The sequence below is a fragment of the Diadema antillarum genome, unplaced genomic scaffold (assembly GCF_040938485.1).
Source record: "Diadema antillarum isolate AM-2024a unplaced genomic scaffold, OU_Dant_1.0 seq00000927_RagTag, whole genome shotgun sequence".
Taxonomy (NCBI): Eukaryota; Metazoa; Echinodermata; class Echinoidea; order Diadematoida; family Diadematidae; genus Diadema; species Diadema antillarum.
This window is the reverse complement of record NW_027271778.1, coordinates 1,263,456-1,287,589: the sequence shown is the minus strand read 5'-3', so window position 1 is coordinate 1,287,589 and position 24,134 is coordinate 1,263,456. Positions and strand designations below refer to the sequence as shown.

Here is a 24,134-nt window from a genome sequence, read left to right as displayed (position 1 = left end):
TAAGTCGTTTTGGAGGATTTTGAAATCATAAGTGTGAAACAGTTTTGATCGCATGCACACAACTCTTAATTTCTTGGAGGGGCCTCCCTCTTCAGTAGATGGTACCATTAGATATGTTACACGATGATCAATCTTTCTCGAGCAGTACTGCTTCCCAACAAGCTGCATGTGATTCACTCATGTGGAAATCAATGCATACTGCTTCGGGATGAAAAATTATGTAGCAACCACGATCAGAGGTGCTCTGAGATTGCTAAACACTGTCCGTTTACCCAGCTGATATTCTGTTATCACAGTGTTACTGTAAAATGAGGAATGTTTGCGTTAATTTTAATTTTGTAAATTTCGCTAGAACCAAGATTCGCGAAATTAAAATGCATGTGAAAGTTCTTGTCTAAACTATATGCAGTGAATGTTAGAGGCAACTCGTGAAAATTTCATGCCGCAAAAAAGGCCGTTGGCTCCGGTTCGCAAAAATTTCATACCGCGAAAATAAATATCGTGTTTGACAGTATTTCACTCATAATATGCCTGTATGTGTTCAGTTTAGAGCATAAATTGACAGTTTCTGCAGCCATACGAAAACTATGTTTCACCCTTAACGTGGATGAATGAGTATGTTACGCACAAGTCTCTTATCAGCAAGAGTGTGTACATATTCTGTACACTGTATAAGCAATGATTCGATTGTGTGTCTTTGTTGTGTGAAAGACATCCCTGTTCACTTATACAGTGGATCTTTGACATCGATTAAATGATCCAAGTATGTGAATTGTGCTCTCCAGAAATAAGTCCTTTATGGTTGGAAATTGATCAGTGTATACTTCAGGAGTGGCAAACACACACATAGATATAGACACACACACACACACACACAACACAGACACAAGCATGAACACCAGATATTGCTGATTAGCTAGTGTATAACAATACACTCCACTGTGTTTAAATTTGAATTTGTTGAATAGAGTAAAATCAAACATAATGTGGGGCAAGTTTCATCATAATTGGACCTTAAGGAAGTTAAAGGGATTTTAAATTTCAGAAGTTATGAAACAGTAGTATTGGTGGTACACGTAACTATGTAGGCTAATCTGATGGGGTGAAATTTTCTTCTTGAGTCTCCTAATGACCTGCATTTCACAGATTCCTTTTGAAATGAAATGAAAACAAAAATAGCAAAGTACAGTACTGTAGTGTTGAAATCATATGGCAATGATATACATTTTTTTCCAACAGGGAATGGTAATTGCTATATCATCTACCACAAACATGATTTTTACAGGTACAGTGTATATTTCTGAATACAAACCAATACCAAGAGACACAAGGTGACATAATCCCATCTCATTCACACATTTGGTTTCTACCAGTATCACCCTCATGTGGAAAATGTTGAAATTCCAGAATCCCACTGCTTTCCTACCTTATGTCTCGTTTCAATTAAACCTTTTCTGTTGTGTTTGATTTCCCTACTTTTATCCACGTTTACTGGGAATGAATGTCATTTCATCTCCAACGTTGTTCCATTAGATGTGTTCTTACCAGCGTCTAATAAAGATTGTGTGATACAACCTTTCAAGCACAGGTCAGAAAGAGGATGCATGCTGTGATTTAACCCTAAAAAGACTGGGCTATTTTGGTAGCTCGAAAGACTGGGGGGGCCTAAAGGGCCCCCCTTAAGATCTCGGCCGTGGATCGCGCGATCGCCGTGGAAATTTGCACAATGGTAGTGTGCGATGTAATCTACAAGATCGTATATTTAAATTTTCCAAAATAGTCTTCTTTTAGTTTATTTTGATTAATTATGCTAATTTATGCGAGAAATCAGACTCTTTGATATAACTCAGTAAACAAGAGACCCGCGGGTCTAGCGCTCACCTGAGTATCGCAAGTTCACCTTTCACGCAGTCACTAATCTAAATTATTCACAGCTCTACCAAAATTTGACGAGGCATTCTCAAGTGGAAGATGAAAATGTACAATAAGGGCCCAATTTTTCAAGATTCCTTAATTTGGGGGAATTGGGGCCCCCTGGGGCCCTCTGGGTGGGGCATGGTGCCCAGTTTGATAAATTGAGATCCTGACCACCTAGGGATGCTACCTGCCAAGTTTGACAAAAATCCATCATGAGGTTTTCAGGAAGAAGATGAAAATGTACAATTCAGGCCCCCATTTGGACCCTTCCAACCACCTCCCCCCCCCCCCCCTACCCCCAAGAGGGGCACCCCTGGATCTCCTATGAACAAACTTGAAACTACAGTCATTAATGTACTCACTCATAGTACTATCTCAGCTCTATAACTTCTGATTCTAGAGAAGATTTTTAAAGATTCCTTCATTTGGGGGGTTTGGGCCCCCTGGGGGCCCCCTGGGCGGGGCATGGTGCCCATTTTAACAAATTGAGATCCTAACCCCCTAGGGATGCTACCTGCCAAGTTTGGTGAAAATGGGTCATGGGGTTCTCAAGAAGAAGATAAAAATGTACAATTTAGGCCCCATTAGGACCCCTCCTCACCCCCCCCCCCCCCCCCCCCCCCGGGTCCCAAGGGGGGCACCCCTGGTTCTGCCATGAACAAACTTGAAACTACAGTCATCAATGTGCTAACTCATAGTATTAACCTAGCTCTATCACTTCTGGTTCTAGAGAAGAAGATTTTTGCGGATTCCTTAATTTTGGGGGGTTTGGGCCCCCTGGGGGCCCCCTGGGTGGGTCATGGTGCCCATTTTAACAAATGGAGTTCCTAACCCCCTAGGGATGCTACCTGCCAAGTTTGGTGAAAATGGGTCATGGAGTTCTCAAGAAGAAGATGAAAATGTACAATTTAGGCCCCATTAGAACCCTTCCCCACCCCCCTCCCCTGGGTCCCAAGGGGGGCACCCCTGATTCTGCCATGAACAAACTTGAAACTACAGTCATCAATGTACTAACTCATAGTATTAACTTAGCTCTATCACTTCTGGTTCTAGAGAAGAAGATTTTTACAGATTCCTTAATTTTGGGGGGTTTGGGCCCCCTGGGGGCCCCCTGGGTGGGGCATGGTGCCCATTTTAACAAATTGAGTTCCTAACCCCCTAGGGATGCTACCTGCCAAGTTTGATGAAAATCGGTCAAGGGGTTTTCAAGAAGAAGATGAAAATGTAAAAAGTTTACGCACGACGCACGACGGACGACGGACGACGCACGACGGACGCCGGACGAAGGGCGATCGCAATAGCTCACTTGAGCCTTTGGCTCAGGTGAGCTAATAAAGCTCCAAAAGTGCTCATTTTTGGTCTAATTATTCTTTGTGGCATTCTTAGCAAATGTACTTGAAAAAAAAATCGGTATCAAAATTAATTTCTTATTTATTTTATTGTTTTATGAATTTCTTATGTATTTCTTTGTTTTTTCGACCTTTTGTTTTTGCTGCTTTTTTTAACCAAATTTGTGGCAGACACTTTTGGAAGCATAATACTCCTAAAACAAATTAATTTTAGCCATTGAGAGTAAAAATAAGCATCTTTATATGAACCATGTGAAAAAACTAAATTTGCATTGACTTTGTACACAAAATCACATTTTTTGAGCCATTTTCGGCCTCACGTGCATGTACAAAAAGTTATGTAACTTCAGAACCGTACCCCCGGGCGTCACAAATTTGGTGTCAAAATGTGCGGGAAACTCGAAAGAAAAAAGTCATAGAGCATCGCGGCGAGAGCATTGCGTGTTGCAGAGTAATCGCGCGAAATGTCGAGGGGGGGCCTTTTAGGCCCCCCCCCCCAGTCTTTTTAGGGTTAAAGTACAGTGCACTCCCGTTATAACGAACACGGTTATAACGAAGTAAAAATTTGGGCTGCAATGTCATCCACTCTATGTATTTCTATTGTTTATTTGTTTGGTTATAACGAAATTCCGATATAACGAAAGAAAACTGCCGGTCCCGAGGACTTCGTTATAGCGGGAGTCCACTGTACATGTATTATAATTTTGTTCATCATGTGATTGTCCCAACAGACACAGACACATACACACACAGACTGACAAAGATACATAATGCTGTGGGTGACGAGTCGTTTCTTTTATTTTACATTCCTATAATAATACAATACTCGTGGGCAAAGGATATTATGCATGCTCCTTCGTGTCGTGGCGTGTGCTGCCCTCAAATAATAGCATCATATCATGCTTGTTAACATGTCCACCGTTCAAGGTGGAACTTGTCTTGCATGATATATATCTATGATACAAATGGAAAAACAGACCATGCTACACTTGGCGTCAAGTTACAGAGTACCTGTTCTATGTACACGCTGCTGTAGGCACCCTGTAATTTGGCAACACTCACTGAACTGTGTTTTGACTTTTTTTCTTTAAATATTAAAAAAAAGCATTCACAAAAGTCCATGTACATACTTCACAGCCTTTTGAAGACTGCAAAGTTTCTGCAACGATTCTTCACAGTTTCAGAATTCCAATATGGGCCTTCCCTCCCTGGCACAACACGCCAACTAGTTAATGATTTAACACAAGCATTCCGACGTCTATCCTACTTGCACACAAATATGATCTTGCCCACCCGAGCTTCAGAACTCCTACTGTTGTATGAAACACGGCAAAGTCTGTCACAAGTAACAGGAACCGACACTCGACGAGGGACACGAGGAAGGTGCCGCCTGTCCGAACTGGCATCCAACTCAAGAAACAAGAAACCTGTCCCTCACTGTTTCTTTTCGTATAAACATCACTTCATGAAAGTTTTTAGAAACGAGACAACCAATCAAACAATGTTAATGCACAGTCCTCTGTATTGGACGTATGTCTTGCATGCATTTACTACCAAGTACTTCCCACTACCCAGCAAGTCTGATAAACAGCAAACATATCATTCTGACATGAACTAGACCATTCACCAAAGCAGCACATGCTGCTCCAGGAAGCATATTTTGGAATAATGATGTCAAATTCAATCTATTTTTTTTTTTTTTTTACTTTTTTTCTTCTTCTACAGAATTAGTCACCAATACCAAAAATGCTTTCTGCTTCAATAATCTATACAGAAATGGAAATATGTAATATATTTCCACATTTCTTTATAAGCAGATACACAAATATCAATACAATTGCAATATACATACATGCACCAATATATAAGTGGAAATGCATGTACATTTACTGTCTTACCTACTGAAGAGAAAAAACAAAACAAAACCTGAATAGCTATAAACCTGCCAAGTTATATGGCATTACCTATGATTAAATGCAGTTAGACCAAAATTACTAGCAATCTAGGATCTCCTGATGTGTAAAAAAAACCAACCAAGATATTCCTAGCTTGAAATGCGCAAAAGAAGAAGCATAATTACAGAGCAGCATACATACTGGACATCAATGCACTCAATTTATATATTTACAAGACATAAATCCACCATTTTTCAGAAGGAAAACATTACTTTTGTTACCTCGAAATCTTTCGCCCACACGATGGCGAGAAATCGAAGTGCCTAGATTGAGTAACCTTGGCTCTTCTCACTCAATGTATTCACCCACAGGCTCCTAAAGCAAGCTGAGCAACATTCAGCTAACGTAAGAAGAGCCTCGAACAGGAGTTGATGTCAATGTACTTAATTTCATTTGGCAAAATGAAAAAAAAAGACAAAAGATTACACACTGATATAAACTTGACTCGACTGTTGAGTCACCTTCAAAGTTCAGCGAGCTTCCATCACGATTTGTATGACAATTTCCAAATTGTGGGCAATGAAAATGGAGTGACCGCTATCAATATCATTCCCTACGTCTATTAAACATCCCGGCTTGAGAAGCATGGAATGCCTTAAATTTTAGAAGATTTCTAGATTTCTCGTATCTTGTGCGCAAACCACCAAAAACAGTACATCACAGGTAACTTTTGCCAGTCGTGTATTGTTACAGGAGGATAATAGAAGATCAAACTCGTAACAAAGCATGGCACAGTGAAATACAAAAGTGACTTCCAACACTAGCATGCTAACTTTACTTTAGAGATGCATGCTGATGCTATGCTGCTTCTATCATTGTAACACACTGTAGATGTAAACTATACTTTCTAGATGGAGTATAATCAATAAGAGTTCAAGTGCTACCCACGGCTCTGAAGTCATCTGCACCACAGAATGTAATTTAGGCTTGTACGATGGTCTTGCTGCATTTCCCCACCCTGCACTAACCACACCAAATATCATTCATAGAAAAATATCTCTTAATACCTTCAACAACATCCTCCATTCATAAAATCAAGAATCTCTAATTATTTCTAATGATCCGTCTCGTGCCTACTCTCCATGAGTTACAATTCATGAACTGGAAAAGCCCTCAAATCTGTAAGAAATGCTCTCATAATGATGAATGATATCTTAGCAAGGAAGATAGATAAAGATTTCTAAAGGGTACAATCATTTCAACATTTCTTTTAGAACAAATATTTACACATTGTTTCATTTTGCTATCTTCATCGCAAGTAAATGCATTTTTTTTTTCTTTCATAAGCACCTCATATGAAGTTGACTTCATTTTCATCCTTGACCCCTCTTCCCTCAATAACAGTTCGAGATTAATGTTGCTTGTTTAAATGCAAGAATCACCAACTATTAAACTTGTCCTTACACACACAATACAGTTTGGGGATATTTCTCTGCTGAGCCACTAGTGCCCAATGACTGATGTGATGCCTGATGCCTTCTGCACAGTGTCTAATATCCCGTGGTGTGATGCCTGGGTTACTTGAACTCCACAGATAATCAACCCCATTGGGAGAACTACAACGCAAAACAAACTGTACACTTTTGCATTGAAAACAACAATTGGTGCTTACAGCTATGATGATGATGATGACGCTTCATGCTTCATGTCTGAGAGCTTCTCTTCTCTAGGCTTGCCAGTGCCAAAAATGGCGGACCTTTTGCTGGAATCCACCTCCTGACCTACGGGATCCTTTACAGTGCGGGGGGCCAGCTTGAGCTTTGGTCTTTGGGCTACATCCTCTGTAAGAAGAAATAAAAGGATGTGGTTAATACATACAATAGTTTGATTAAGATTGTATAACAGTATACACAATGGTTTGCCCCTGAACTACAGCTGCCTACGAAAATATCTGAACAGCGCACAGGCACCAAAGCTTGCAGTGTGTGTATGCACGTGTGAGCATAATAGGTGTGGAGTGCGATATGTGAAAATGTGTGTTGCCTGGTTTATATCGACCCTTTACAAACCTACTTTGTGCAATCCATTCAAAATTAATTCATCTAAATGCATCAAGCAACATGGAGGTGAAATCTATTGCTTTCTCTGGTGAGTAGAGATGTACTTTTTAGTGATATCAATTAGGCATCAGCTTTACGGCCAAGCATACAAAGCCATCAGCTGATAGTAGCCTTCACCATTCTCATTTTGTCGTTTGAGTGCACGTGCCTCTGTGATCTGCTCTAGATAACTTTCCAGACGAGACTGTGATGTTCAAGGTGTCTTCTCTCGAGCTTTCAAGTCTCAGCCATATCTCAGGTGAAGTTTTAGCCACAGCTACCACGATTATGGCCAAGTCACAAAACATGATTTCCATCAAGATGAAAGAGGAAGTCACAGGGATACACGATGAGCATGGGAAGAGCTTTGATCAATCACGGAAAAGCTTGGAATCCACATTGAGAGATGTGGGAAAACCAAAAATCCATGACATCATTGCAAGGAAGAGGGAGTGGATTAACAGTGAGAACAAGAGCAATGTTCTGCTTGACGAGAAAGAAGACCCCACAGATGGGGTATGAGGAGCTCAACTGCATGCCATACTGTACGAGCTGAAATTTACGCGTACAGATCATTTTGCGAATTGCTACATGGAGGACATTTTCATGTGTTGTTAATTTCGCGGTTGCGAGGGTCTAACTGAACTTGGCTATCCGCGCGTTGTTATTTTCGCGTGTTGTTATTTTCGTGGTTCAAAGGCGATTCGCGAAATTCGCGAAAATAAAACCACCGCGAAAATTTCAGGTCGTACAGTATGAAGGGTATAGGGATGCAATGACATGAATGATTCCCATATCACACCCTGCTCTTCAAATGAAAGCTCTTAACTTCACCAAACAGTTGGCGCTGTACAAATCTAAGGCATCAAAGTAGATGGTTAAAGGCTTTCCATAAGAAAACACTGCCTTATCTACGGGCAGGTGAATGAAGAGAAAGGTGGTGAGGTCACCAAAACAGTAGACGAATGGTTCCAAGAACTACCTGGCGTTTGTCCTGGCTAAGACCTGTGACACATCTTTAACCCTAATCAGGCTGGGCTTTTTTGGCTATGCTATATCTGGGGGGGGGGGGGGGGGGGGGGGGGCGGATTCCGCCCCCCCTTCAGATCTCGCCTATGGAACGCGTGATCGCGCCGAAAATCGGCACACGCGACGCCCGCGACATATACTATCAAAATGTATGGTTGCTTTCTCCGAAAAATTTTTCTTATATTTCATATTAATTAATTATTGTAATTTATGCATAAAATCAGTTTGGGGCTCTAAATCACTTATTAATGCTTTAATCAAGCTAATTTCTTTTAAAAAATGTTTCTTGTATCATTCTCCTGAGAAATAGGATAAAAAAAAATCTGTATCGAAATTAATTTCTTATGTATTTGATTGTTTTTTGAATTTCTTATGTATTTCTTTGTTTTTCGACCTTTTGTTTTTGTTTGTTTTTTGGCCAAAATCTGTCACAGACATTTTTCGAAGCTTTATTATGCTAAAATGAATTAATTTCGTCCATTCTAAGTCAAGATATGAATTTTTATGTGAATTAATTGAAAAAACACAATTTGCATTGGATTTGTACACAAAATCACATTTTGGAGCAATTTTGGGGTTGACAAATTTTTTTCGAACGGGCGTCGCGTCAAAACGGTATGCGCGGGCGCAACAATTTTGGTCTCAAAAGTTGCGCGATACTTGAAAGAAAAAAGTCATGAAACATAGCGGCGGGAGCTTATCGCGCTGCGAAGATATTGCGCAAAACGTCGAGGGGGGGCGGAATCGCCCCCCCAGCCTGATTAGGGTTAACTCAGATGAGACATGTTTCCATGTCTGTCCAACTCAATCTTCATATCAACGGGGAGGACCGATCTGGCAGAAAGCCCTCAATAGATCACATCACTGTGACACTTAACACCAATACTTTTTTTTTTTTTTGGGGGGGGGGGGGAGGTGGGGAGAAAACGCCACTACCATGGGGGAGAGCATCAAGCGAAGATGCTTTGTACCACTAGACAAACAAGAGACCTGGGGGTCTCGCGCTCACCTGAGTATCGTAAGTTCACCTTCCATGCATTCTTGCAGACTCTTACCTGAGAACATTGGAAACTTGTGGTGGGGGCAGCTTTGAGAATAGGGGCATGGTGTCCATTCACATATTCCATCACACTGGTAAAAATACCTGCCAAGCACACTGTACTTTATAGAATGTTGGATTATGCAGCCTGGGAAAAAAGACTTAAAGCCCTATCACTTTTGATTAGAACTAGAGAAAAATATTATTTAATATTCATTAATTTATGAGGTTTGGACCCCTGGGGCCCCCAAGGAAAGCATGGTGCCCATTCAAACACTTTGAGATTATCCCAATGGGAATGCAACTTGACAAGTTTGGTGAAAATCCATTATGTTGTTTTCAGCAAGAAGACAAAAATTTAGGCCTGCATTTGGACACCCCCCATCCCATCCTGCTTCCTTGGGTCCAAAGGGGGGGGGGGGGGCACCCCTGATTCTCCCATGAACAAACTTGAAACAACAGTCATCAATACACTGACTCACTGTATTAACTTAGCTCAATCACTTCCAGTTCTAGAGAAAATCTGTAAAGATTCCTTACAAGAGGGGGGTGGGTGGGACCCCTGGGGCCCCCAGGAGGGGCATGGTGCCCATTTGATGGAATTGAGATTCTATCCCCCTAGGGATGCTGCCTGCCAAGTTTGGTGAAAATTGGTGATAGGGTTTTCGAGAAAAAGATGAAAATTTACAATTTCGGTCCAAATTTAGGCCCCCTGGTGTCCCCCAGGTGGGGCATGGTGCCCATTCGATGGGAATGAGATTCTTTCCCCCTAGGGATGCTACCTGCCAACTTTGGTGAAAATTTATAATGGCATTTCCACGAAAGAGATGAAAATGTACAATTTGGGCCCAATTAGGACCCCTCCCCACCCCCCTCCCCTGGGTCTCAAGGGGGGCACCCATGATTCTGCCATGAACAAACTTGAAACTACAGTCATCTATGTACTAATTCATAATATCAACTCAGCTCTATCACTTCTGGTTCTAGAGAAGAAGATTTTTTAAGATTCCTTAATTTTGGGAGGTTTGGGCCCCTCTGGGGGCCCCCCAGGTGGAGTATGGTGCCCACTTGAACAAATTGAGATCCTATCCCCCTAGGGATGCTACCTGCCAAGTCTGGTGAAAATCGGTCATGGGGTTCTCAAGAAGAAGATGAAAATGTAAAAGTTTACGCACGACGGACGACGCACGATGGACGACGCACGCCGGACGAAGGGCGATCGCAATAGCTCACTTGAGCCTTCGGCTCAGGTGAGCTACAAAGGACATGCATACATGTCAATTACAATGCAAATACCGAAGCATGCTCAATGAGCAATGTCTTTGATGCGCAAGTGGATACGAGATTGGAATCATCATGCTGAACATGTCTCCATCCTCACATCCAGCTGAGGAACACTGAAGGAGAATGAAACCCAAGTATTTATGTGAATTGAGGGATTGCAGCAATATTACTAGAACATATCGGTGAAAGTTTGAGGAATATCGGAAAATCTGTTATAAATTTATGTATTTCTTTAAATGGTGGTGCTGCCATCGCTAGATGAGAAAACTACAATATTCTGTGACATCATGAATGGAAAACGATATAAAAAATATTCAACATATTTTCACTTTTCTAAAATGATGGAAGAGCACTGGAGCTGCCTCTTTCAGAAAACATTACCCTGGACATGTACAAGATGAACATTATATCTGTAACAAGTCAAAGGAACATGTAATTTTCATTTTTTTATAAATGAAATATTGTAGAATTTTTTTTATATTTTCTTTTCTTCATATTTTTAGTTTTCTTTATATTAATAGTTTTCCGTACATGATGTCATGAAACCGTAGTAGTCTTCTCATCCAGCAATAGCTGCTTGAAAAATTCATAACTTTTGAATGGACTGTTTGATTCTCCTCAAACTTCGCTGTTGTGTTCTTCTTATATTGCTGCATTCACTCAATCCACGCATGTAGTATGGTTTTTTCGCCTTTAAGATATTCTTACGAGTGGTAAATCGCAAACTGAAGAGAGCGATAAAAGAAGTCAGTATAAGACAATATCCTGCACCTTGCACATGCACTGTGTACGCCAAGTTGCATTCATGTGTTGGGATGGAAAGTAAATATTTGTTTACGTGCTGTTAATTTCCATGAGTGGCACCTGACTTGCAAAATTTGCGAAAACAAAATATTAATGACACAATCCTATGCCATATACAGCATTTGCACGGGATGGCAATCATAACATATGGAAAAAGTTTGACTGCTGCACAAACCTGCTGTGGGTTCCCTAAATTCCTCCCTTTGCCTGGGTGGACGGTTGAAGTCGCCATCACGTCTTCCTCTTCCGCCTCCGTAACCTCTGTCACGCCCGCCATCAAAGCCACCACGCCCGCCATCAAAGCCACCACGCCCCCCGTCGTAGCCGCCTCCTCCCCCACCGTATCCCCTGTCTCGCCTTCCTCCGCCTCCTCCATAGCCACCATAGCCTCCTCTCCTGTCATCCCAGCCGCCACCACCACCACCACTGTTCTCGAAGCCCCCGCCTCCACCACCTCTGTAACCACCGCGTTCTGGGAGGATGTATAAAAGACAAATCAGAGAATTCACACAGAATCCAACTTCTGCATTTCTTGATATTACCACTTTGAAATTTGATGTGTCTACGACAGACCTTACAAAATTTGGCAGATACCGTACACTTATGTATTTGTACGTTCTCTTCTTTACTGTCACTGTCATGCTTATTACTGTCATCATACAGCACACCTTAATACCCTTGGCTTGGTCTCTCATCTGTGCTATTCATGAAGACATGTAAAACCTTGAACATGCTCATTTATGAAGAAATTGTAGCAAATGCTCGTTTCGTTATACAGTATTACATCGAAACAATATATTACTTTCATTACTATCTGAAAATGGAAAACTTGTCTCCAAAATCTCTTCAGAGACACAAATGCTTGTATGCCATCATTACAGTTGTATGTCTTTTAATGGCAAATGATGCTGATATGATGCAACAAATAATTTTGCTACATACAACTTTCGCATACCAGTACAATACACAAATAAAAACTCAAGAAAGGCAAGACCATGTACAACAATAATATCAACAACTTTTCATGTTATACAACAACTAATTAGAATGTACTATCCAATTGGTCGATTGCCCATCACATGACATTTAGTTAAAAGTTCCATCGCACGCTGTGGCTGTCAGCTGTGCAATTTTGTTTGAGCAAAAATGGATAGCGCATGGCTGATGTCAGGCCATTTCCACTGACTCCTGTGTTAAACTCACGATTGACCCCCAAGTTTTTGTTCCATAGCACGGCTCTGATGTCACAATAAACAAACATTTGCCGTGCGCTCAACATTTACAAGCGCGCTTACAAGTGCCTATTTTTGTCACTCATTTTTGTAAACAACTTAAACTGATCGGCTTCGCGTACGTACGTACACGGTGACTGTGACTGTGCGGCTACTCATTCATCTTTCATGGAAAATGGTTGCCATTTCTGTGCTAAATTCAAGAATCTGTGCGGACCACATCTGTTGACGTTTGAGGTGTAGTATAAAACAAAGAGTGTATGGTCTTTACTCCTGCAAAAGATGAGGCGCACTACTGAACTCGGCTTTGCCTCGTTGAATAGCGCGCCTCTATCTTTCACCTCGTGTGAAATCTTGTACCATCGCACTCGTGACCATTCACTATTTGTTATACTATCTCTTGTCTTCCATACAACCTGTCCTGGCTTTTCATGCAAGGTTAAGTATTTGCTTGTTGCTAGGGACTCTAAAAGCATGCTAGTCATCTCACCTCCATCACGATTCCCACCATAACCACCTCTGCTGCCGCCTCCCCTGCCTCCGCCTGAGTAGCCTAAATGACACATGAGATGTATTTAGATTGATTCACAGATTTAAACAGATGTCAGTTTGAGCTGGGCTAATGTGAACCAGAGTATCCACAATTAAAATTTTCATTTGGCAATGCTGTAATACTGATAAAGCCCCTAATCCCCTCCCCAATTCCCAATACCTAAGAAAATGCCTTTGAAGGAGTGTGGGCTTGGCATTACGCACAGTGCAACGTCTTTGTCCATCCCCCCAACTCCACAGTGGATAAGTGCAAGAGCAGTAAGTCTAGTGCATTGACATCTGCTTCTACAGGCCATCAAACGGTGCGGCCAACAGAAATGAACTTTGATATTTGTTCTAATGTTACATAGTTCTATTTGGTTTGCTTTCAGTATGTCTACTCCTTTTCGTGGTACTGACTGGATGCATATCAAAATAAGCTTGATGCTACAACCACATTTGCTAATTTCCCATCTGCAATAAGAAAGCCATCTATCGTACAAACACTTCAATAAATTTGCTCGCTGTAAAAGTGGACATTTTCGCTGTGTGGAAATCCTTGCGCATTCCGCGCAATGAGAAACTGGCGCAAAACTAGCGCAAAAATAAAGCAAACAAATCTCTTGCTTGTCAGATTCAATATTTCAAATTTCGATTCCGCCGAATTAAAAACATGCGAAAATCATCTTACCCAGTGAAGCCAAAAATGTCCACTTTTACAGTATACTAGTATTTTGTGAAGGTACATGACACTTACCTCCTCTTTGACCATCTCTCCTGTTCTTTCTGCCTTCGGCTATATCTACTCGGAGTTTGCGGCCATCATAGAGCTGCAAGGATGACCAACAGACATGTTTGCTATTATCACCTGCAGCACTTGTGTCTATCACATAATGGCCATCATGAATTCTTACATGTGCCCTCATCACACACACACACACACACAAATAAATCAGTGGCATAAATTCTGAATTGACACATTTTTCACATAAGATGAGATCATGGACTTAAACCTTGGTGTTAACTGACATACTACATTCTTACTTGTCTCAGAATTTCCAAGTATCACAGCTGCAATCAGAATATCATAATTGACATTCATGTCAATTTCCTCACATGACACATTTTCTTTCTGGTTTTTTCATTGCCCAAATCTTTTCATACCATATCCTATTTTGCTCAAGTTCAAAGATTTGTTGCTTTTTTCATTTTAATTATTTCAAACAACCTGCTATCTGATGAAATGTGGTTATGAAAGACTAAATGCTGGAACTACAGAAAACAATTTTGGGAATAAATTTCAATCATTTGATAATTTCATAAAGATCATCCAAACATGCATAACCTTTTCTGATTCATCAGTATATTGCATATATAACTGCACACACAACTTCCTTACACACTTTGACTGAACACTGCAGTTGGCAAGAATTTTTGCACTGTAGACCATTAAGACATAAAAATATACTGATATACGTGATGGACAGTAACTTGTAAGCATACTTACAGCTCCATCAAGTTCAAGGGCCTCTTTTAATGTATCACCATCCTCGAATTCAACATAGCAGAAACCTGTCAAAACAGACAATTCAAACAGTAGGAAAATTCAAACAGTGAGAAAAATCTGCAAAAGACTTAATAAAAACAGAGAGATGAAAATGCTATGTGCACACTTGTTACATTCATGTAAACACGTTGATGGAGGAAGTCTGAGCATGATTCTATTAGAATCCAAAGAATTAATCATGATGTCAGGATATGTGGACTGCCACACTTCCATCAATGCATATGCACACAGTCACCTGTGTAACAGACAGCATACAGTGTGTAACACACTTATCAAGTGTTTTATAGTTTTCTTGATACACACAATGAAGTACTCAAGCGAGTGAGAGCCATACTGTATCTAAATGGTATCATTTCATCATTCTTTGGGCAAACCTCTTACTGTCATTAATTCACCTGAATGAAATAAATACAACAAATGTATTTGTTGTATACGAGTGTAGTATATTTGTCGTACGTAGTATATTTGTTGTATACGTAATATATTTGAGTATATATGAGCGTAGTATATTTGTTGTACACGTAGCATATTTGTTGTACATGAGCATAGAGATATCTTCATATCAAAATGAAGTTCAACACCTGTAGAGCACACCACCAAACTGGGAGATCTATTTTAACCTTAAGTTTCACATGGAGTCAACTCTTCCAATATGAAGCAGCAGTACATGGACATTTTTGTAAATTTGTGCATGAAACTGCCAGACAGAGCCACCACCATCGACGGTACAAATAGTGACTGTGGCTATTAAAGCAGAAAACAAATCCTCAAAGTGTGAATCATATTGTATACAAGAAGAAAGTTGCTCATATTCCTAACAGATTATATGTTCCAGATATGTGTTGTTCACAAAATTTCAATCTATCAAGCAGCTGAAATTTGGTTTTAACCGTAATAAACATCTGTGAGCTTACCTTTAAACTTTCCGGTGTCTTTGTCATGTACAAGGCGAATATTACGAATCTGTCGAGATGAAAAATATCCTGACATTACACAGTAGTTCATTTACACAAGGACAAACAAGCACAGCATTTTGATGAGTAATTTTTTTTTCTTTCATTATCTTTTTGCATCAAACAAGACTGTCAGATCTCTCTCTCTCTCTCTCTAGACTTTCCTCCTGAAAATGGAGAGCAATGGGGCAGTCGAAGTAGCCATCCTACCGTGCCCATGTGATGATGGCATCTCTTGACTAAATTTCATTTGCTGTGCAAAAACAAAAAGACTATAAACACGCTCATTGGATAGTTTTGCTTTATTGTGTTTTTTTTTTTCTTGCACAAAGAACTTAACTCTTCTGCTTTCTCAGATGAGTACAAACACCTGAAGGTAGACACCTCAAAAGTAAAACTGAAGAAAAAAAGTAGTTTTATTTTGTCTATTTTTTAGATCTATTTTTTACTTGCAAAAAGAACTCAACTCCTCTGCTTTGTCAGATGAGTACAAACATCTGAAGGTGCTGGTAGATGCCTCAAAAGTAAAACTGAAGGGGAAAAAAATTGTTGTATTTGGAGGAAAAGAAAACCAAGACTATATCTACACTGTGTGAGTGATGTCATAATTATGACTATAAGAAGCAGGATACACCACAAACATCAATGTTTCATTCTCTAGGCAACCCCCTTACACTGACACACTTGCTATATGATGTCTCACATGTTCAGAAATTCGAGGAAAAATCATATTGGCGTAATGACACACACTTACAATACAATTGAATACTGAATACACTTACACTCAGATTTTCAAATATGTGGTCGAGGTCCCCTTGAACCGAGTCATCTGGAAGATTTCCTACGTAGGCGGTGTAGGGGGGTGCTGTGGGGAAGTTTGCTCCTGATCGTCCACCACCTCTGTCTCCTCCGACTCCCCCTCCACCTCCTCCACTACCATATCGACCACCATCATTGTAACGGCCACCACCTCCTCCTCCGCCTCCACTGTATCGATGGGGAAGAAGGAACAGGGAATAGATAAAGAGACAGAGGAACAGAGAGATAGATAAAAAAAAAAATGGGAGAGAGAGAGACAGACAGACAGATATGAGTACAACGTATAATGTAAGCTACTTTGTTTCCTAAGCATGCACCAGCTTATGTATCCAGCAAATTTCTTTTCATTTTGTCCCAAAATCCTTTCAAGAAATATGTGGATTGCAGTTTTCTTTGTATTCTACAACTGGGCATCTACTGTACTAATACTGTAAACAAAGACATTTTGGTGGTACATTAATTTTTGTGCATTTTGCTCTACTTTGGGCTAGCGGAATTCTAAACTTCACGCTAGCTGGTAGCAGTGTAGCCTTTTGATCAGGCACTCTTGCTGCGCGACATCGTGAGGTGCCCGATCGCTCTCTGCTGGTGGGCGCATTTCAGCTTCCTTAGCATTCATCACTTTTTGGCCCATTGATCCTCAAAGTTGTGTGATTTCTATAACATTAGAAGTGTCATGTCCGTTACATTTTTTACTATAAGTTTTCATAGCCAAGAGGAAATTAGTGTAAAGTTGCTGAAAATTCATTTTCTATGTTAGGATTGAATCCCCTTGCATGTGTGGAAACCAATTTTCTATACCACTTCTAGTTTTCGTGTAAATGGTGTAACAGACATGACACCTCATATCAGTCAAGTGGCAGAAACAACATTGTGGCCCAGTGAAACAGGGTGGTGATTAGTTTCAATTGCTTGAGGATAGTAGGACATTTCTATACTTGAGTAAATACATTGTAATTAAGTCTGCACATTACTCAATAAAACAAAAACAAGCAGACTTTGCTTTCTGCCACTGGAAGACTGTTGATTTTAGATGATTTTGCTACCCTGTTACGCTGGTTTGATTCATTCCCACCTCTTGTAATCCTAACTGACAAACAGCAGCTGTCATTCCAAAGAGTATAATTTAGACAATGTACTCCTAAAGGCAAGACAATGGAGTTTTCACTGTTGGCCTTCCCTTTAATACTTAACATTAGCACTTTCTACATTATATGATTAAGAACATTGTAGACCACATTAATACATATCCACCATGGAGTCAACACAACAGCCAGGAACACCTGCACGAATGGATCCTTGTGCATCCAATGAGCATGATCACTGATGATACGGCAACAAAGTATCCACATGTCACCAGCATCAATGTCTTCAATGATGGTGTTGCCTCACAATTTAAAAAGAAGAAAAAAAAAGTTTGTACTGTATCCATACATGTACCTCTCTCATCTCTATGACTCTATAAATCCACACTTCAGTGGCATATTAATAAGATATCACATGCCAAGAACGTGGAGGATGGAATTGTTGGCTATATTAAAGGGGATGGCTTGTAACTGATCAGTGGGAATCAGTGGGAATGCTGGGGGATGATTGTTACAATCCTTGTGGGATTCATTTAAGAGTACATTATATATCTATTGTTGTGTGAAAATTATTTGCTTCAGAATGGTCTCATATTCAAGTAATGTGCAATTTAATGTTTCCAGGTTAACGTGCCTGTACAGTGACGGGCATTAACTGCACATTACTTGAATATGAGACCGTTCTGAAGCAAATAATTTTCACACAATACATCAATGTACTCTTAAATGAATCCCACAAGAATTGGAACAATCATCCCCCAGCATCCCCACTGATTCCCAATGATCAGTTACGAGCCATCCCCTTTAAGCGTGTTGAAAGTACATGTAGCTCTATGGTCAGGGAAAGTCGGTCTGAATGCTGCCTATCCATTTCATCAATACATCTAAACTAGATGTACTTCTACGCCAAGGGATATACCAGTATATATGACACTGTCACAGCACACAGCATCGTACAAAAACAGGGATACCAAGTTAAAAAAAAATTATGAGTGAGATTTTCATGACTCGGCATCTCGGCATGCTAATGTGCGCACGAGCGAGGGTGTGGGAGGGGTTTTTCCTCCCTGTGGCCTCCCACGGTAGGAGCTTTTTCAATTTTTAGCTCTTAATGATGCGATCAGGTGCATACTTACAATGTAAGTGACTATTTTTTACTTATTTTGAAAGACAAAAGGGAAATATACCTTCATTTGCAACTATCACTTTAATCTTTTGAGCTATGCTCATTATTATATAGGCCCAAGTTGCAGACTTCGCCCGATGTGTGAGAAAAATGGGTGCCATGCGTGAGATCGTGAGATGGCCCCTAAATGCTTGAGTCTCACGCAGAATGCGTGAGACTTGGTAGCTCTGCAAAAAGCACAATTTCAAGATGCTATGAGAAGATGTTTATCCACTGAAAGGTACACTGTATAATCAGTTGCAACCAGCTAGTAGGGAGAGCATCCAGTATTTTAAAAAGTCCTGCTCCCAAGCTGGTGAGAATATGTAACCAGTAGTGCAGTACACCACTCTGGCAAGCCTCAAGAAGTGCTTAAGCAAGCAATAGTAAGTTGATCTACAACTTGTACGAGTTGAATTTGCCATGAAGAAAACATGAAATACTTTGTTGCCCAGGTGACCACTTTACATGGAAATGGATTATATGTTGTGAAAATTCCCAGAAAACAAAGGGCTTGATCATTCACTTCTAGCCAAGAAAAGAAAACATTTGTTGAAATGATAAGGTACTAGTACTAGTAGAGGAAGTTTTTACAATAGTCTATCCGAGATTGGATAACAGAGGATGATTCTACTCCAAGGATGACATTAATGCTAAACGAAAAAAAAAAAAATTGCAGAAATGAAATAAACATACCATATTTCTTTCTGATGATAACACTAATTTGAAAATGATACCAGACAGTTTTGTGGTCCCATTTCATCGCATAAAAGTTGATGCAATCTTGAGTGCATTTTAATGATGTTGAATTCAAACTTTTTATTTCATACAGACGTGGTTTGTTCAGTTTTCTTTGCCTATCCGCAGAGATGGAGACATGGTCTTCTGTGTTGTACATGTATGCCATTGTGGTACTCTGGGCATTGTATTCCATGTGCTTTAGAGTAGCTGATAGATCACTGAAACCTGCAAAATGACTTTTTGATGTTTTGTTCAAGAACACAATGTAGTAGCAGTGTGCAGTTATTTTAATCTTTTTATTTTGAAACAACAAAGTGAAAATATGGTTCACTTTACAAGGGTGTCATGTCCGTTACACTAGTGTATAAAACTACATGTAAGCATCAAATATTAGGCCACAAAGAAAAAAATCACCATAGTATAAGATAGTTATATGTCCTGTTTCGCTATGGTGGGTGGTAGTAGCTGGAAATTTCTCACTAAATGTAACTAACTGGTGCAGGAGCAAATTTGTTATGTATTTGTTTGCTTTGTAAATATATAGAAAGATCAACCCCCCTAACATGATAAAAATATAAGAAATATTACATGATTGCAGTTATGATGTGTGTCCCTATGTTCTAACCTTTAATACTATGTCAACAATTAAATATCTGCTATACCTTGCAATAAAAAAATTCTGTTAGCTTATAAAGAGTGGACAAAACTGTCATGTCCATTTAATATACACTCAAAGTGTCATGTCCGTTATGCAATATTTTAAACTATTAAAAGAGAATGAGCTGTAAAACTACTATAAAATAGGACTTTATGAGTAAAGCGTGACCTAAAGGTTTCATCAAGACCAAAACCAGCTGCATCTTATCCAAAAATTTACAGGAATTTTCATAATGGTAGGTAGATCAAAATGCCTTGTCCATTTGTAATAGTGTCACGTCCGTTTACGCTCGCAAAAACTGCAATTTCTCGACAACCACTTCATTAATTTCCATGAAATTTTCTGTGTATGTTTATACATATACTCAAATGTGTCTGATAAACTCAATTAAAATCTTTTGGAGACTGTCAATTTCACTGTGTGATGGTTTGAATTACAAGAAAATTGTCTGAATGTCATGTCCGTTACGCTGGAATTGACCATCAGTGAATAGTACGCATGGGTGGAAATCACCCGATTTCCCAATATAAAAGCCTTTTGTTCAACTTCCAGCTGCACGGCGCACCTTACCCTAGCGTAGCAGAAACTAGAGGAAAACTAGTATGAAAACAAGTTCATTGACCCTCTCTACCAAAATATAAAAAATCGTTCATAAAATCCATTAAAAATTTCAGGATCACTACAAAAATTTAATCGTTTGTTCCTTCTGTCATTCGCGACCTTCCTGTAGGTTTCATTCAAATCCGTTCACAACTTTTTGACTTGACCACTGAGATATTTTTGCACATGGACAAACATTATGCTATAATGTCAATGAGTATTATCACATTCAAAGTTCAATTCATCATTCATGAATCATGCGATATCTTGGATGGGTGACATCGCACATGAGCGTGTGGCACTCCATGAGTAGTCTACACATTCTTCATTGGCATGCCGTCTTGATTCTGGCTAGTGGGATATACATTTAGACTGTAATCTGTAACAATTATAAGACGACTAACAGTTAGGCCTAAATAAGCAGTCAACTCAGCACTACAGCAGTGTGTGCACTTCTCTCACCACACTCATCAGACAGCAGAGTCTCACTTCATATCACCACACTTCGTATGCAGCTAGTCTACTCCATGACCATGGCATGGCATGGGCGATTCGGATGGATGGGATGGGAGGATGGGAAGCGCACACATTTACCAACACACACATGATCTCGACGAACGGCATACTGCACATATTACAATAAATATCTCTCGGAAACACATTCCTAATAACAAATTAGCGGTGCATAGGACACCGGGAGTATATCAACAAGCATTTAGGGCACATCTTTAGATATTTTACCCTGAATATCCACCACCGCCGCCTGCCGAATAACCTCGATTGTATCGATCATCGTCGTCAGTAAAGTGCGACATTTTGGAGAAATGTTACAGAGGACTTGCCGGTTTGAAGAATGATGTTGTTGTAAGAGGTAAATGTAGAATTTGAATGATGACCAAAGGATACTACCTACATAAATCAACAAAAATATATTTTTTAATCTAGATATAATTCTAATGAAATGCCATTCAGAAAATATTTATATCATTCTTACGACCCTCTCCAAAAATATCACATATTAGCTGTACATCATTTGCATGTGGAGAAGAATGGCAGCTGATCTGCAAGACCACGTGGGGAAAGGCTCAGAAAATGCGACGAAAGTGCCAATGGACAAACAGTTTCTTGACACATTTTGGAAATTGGCTGTGCCATCTGACAAGGAACGGATTTCTGGAGCAAGAACTCTGCTTGAAATATTGATCTCTAAACAAAATGAATCAAGCGAGGTGAGCATCGGGTACCGAGTATGATGCATGATCGTAAGGTGCGCGTGGCGCCGGGTGGTGTCGCAATTCGCGTACACAGACACACGATGGATGGGAACTCGACAGTCGGGCTAGCTCGCCATCCATTTTGTCCATCCCCGCGGCCGCCTCGCTCGCGCGCCTACCACTTACAGCACCGCACTAACCCGCATGGCTGCAGGGCGCCGCCACCTCGTGCGTGGACGATCACAATGTATAACGTTACATCTAACGTTTCATGGTTGTTTGGTTGAGGATTTAGTTTGTGATTGAGATGTGATGCCTTGTAAAAAAAAAAAAAGAATTAAAAAAGGTGCCTTGTGTTTATCACTTCCAACAATATGGTTCTGTAGCTAAGGGGAAAAAAAATCATTGTGTGTGTATGTGTGTGCACTCCGTTCCCAGAGTGTGTGTTACTGTAGTGTTAGTTGCGAAGCGAAGGAAGTGACGTGCAGGTGCCAGGCAGTGAGTGCCCAATTAACATGAAGTGGGCCCTATAATAAGGTGCATGTTTAAACAAAAATAGATGAATAAAAAAAGAAAATCTTCCTGTCTGATGCTAGGAATAGGATTGGGTTTAACATGTTAGATTACTGTGACCAGCCCCATACGCATAGCGTATGGGGCTACGGACTGTAGCATTCAGGATCATGACAGGGTAGTATCGCGGACAAATATCAACTTAAAATCGAATAATTTCTTCAATTTGAAGACTTGCCACTACCAGTGAAGTTGAAGTATTGACAACAGGGTTCGTGCAACGGTTCTGTCAATATAGTCCCTTTCTGTTCATGTGACTTGGTCATCGCCCATCGTCGTAAGAAGAGCTAGAGCTCGCCAGCACTGAGCCAGCGCGCGGCATCCGCATACGTGGAATGGCAGTCGCATATCACTCATAACATCCATAGCGACTCCCGCGGCAGTAACCACAAAGCTCTTCGCGGGCTCCGATAGGGCAGCCAATTTCACTGAAACCAGGCATTGCAAGGTCCATGTCATGTACTGTTCTTACCACATGCGCTTACATGAGGTTGATAAATCTTTCTTTCCAAAAATCAGAAAACATTTCAATTTTGAAAAAAGTAAAGTTTTGATACTGCCGTATATTGCGCAATGTGGATTAAGTACAAAGTACACCAAAGGTCACGACAAATAAGTGCGAAATTTTGACTTGGCGTGCTGAACAGACCATCATCCTCAGGCTACTAGTGGAAGCTAGCAGACGCAAACCCACGTACAGGAAGGCAAAAGTAGTTCTGGGAGGCATTTCATGAAGCGTTTTGGCCGGATATTTTTCTGACAAACTGTTACAAGCTACTGAAATCCTTGCATCTGATTGGCTGAGAGCAAACTTGTCCGACAACTTTGTCGGACAAAATGCTTCATGAACTGCCCTCCAGGTGTGTGATTCGAACACGTTGTTTGCCATACGGCCGTATTACCTTTGAAAAGAATGATATCAATGCACCCCTGTCATGACTGATAGAGCTAGCGATCGGCGCGAATAGGCTCAGAAGTTGTATATTTCGTGCGTAGAAAACGATGTATGTGCGCGATAGAGCCATGTAGTGCTGAATGACGAACGCTAATTTAATGAAATGCTTCAACCAATCAATGGAGCCGTTAACTTATAAAGCAAGCCACCTATGTATGATTTGACCATACAGTAACACCGTCCAAAATCGTCTGCTGGTACTGGCGACATTAGGATGTAAAAGTAAAACCTTTGCTTTTGCGTGTGGTCAAATTTTGGCACGGGAGATCGAACCTTGTCCTTGGTACGAGTTTTTTGGGGGGAGAGATTTCCATGTACATCCATGTACAAGTGTATGCAAGGTCCTTGGGAAGAATGATTGCTTTCTGTGTTGCATTGTTCAGTTCTTGACCTGGGGAGCTGATGGAGTGATACCTATCAGTGTGATTAGTGAACTGTCCTTGATGGTTTTGTCACAGGAGTTAGATGTATCGGTTTGTCGGGTCGAAATCTACAACCTTGTTGGGGATTTTGTCGAACAGGGCAAGTCTCAAGTGCTCTCTTCAGATATTTTAAGACCATCCCAGTTGTTTGATCATTTCTCCAACTCTTGATGTGCTATGGTCAGTATGGCAGTGATGAAGAC

At 40.4% G+C, this 24,134-nt stretch overlaps 2 protein-coding genes across 3 annotated transcripts in view; one reads left to right on the top strand and one right to left on the bottom strand.

Annotated features, from left to right (window-relative positions):
• Positions 1 to 4,052: 4,052 nt before the first annotated feature.
• LOC139741403 (eukaryotic translation initiation factor 4H-like) lies at positions 4,053 to 21,582 on the bottom strand. Of its 2 annotated transcripts, XM_071651988.1 has the most exons (8): positions 21,509 to 21,582; positions 16,482 to 16,686; positions 15,661 to 15,709; positions 14,687 to 14,751; positions 13,937 to 14,009; positions 13,139 to 13,201; positions 11,592 to 11,888; positions 4,053 to 7,002 (listed from the first exon to the last, which is right to left on the bottom strand). In XM_071651988.1, exons 1-8 carry the CDS (start codon positions 21,580 to 21,582, stop codon positions 6,836 to 6,838), a joined length of 993 nt encoding a protein of 330 aa, XP_071508089.1. In that variant the 3' UTR covers positions 4,053 to 6,835. The 2 variants fall into 2 exon arrangements, with proteins under 2 accessions (XP_071508089.1, XP_071508090.1); XM_071651989.1 differs by lacking the exon at positions 13,139 to 13,201.
• Positions 21,583 to 21,816: 234 nt separating this feature from the next.
• Positions 21,817 to 24,134, top strand: part of LOC139741396 (myb-binding protein 1A-like protein) — a 43,071-nt gene continuing 40,753 nt past the window's right edge. The window contains exon 1 of the mRNA XM_071651978.1: positions 21,817 to 21,996. Within this exon, the coding sequence (XP_071508079.1) occupies positions 21,817 to 21,996 (180 nt within the window). The remainder of the gene's footprint in view (positions 21,997 to 24,134) is intronic.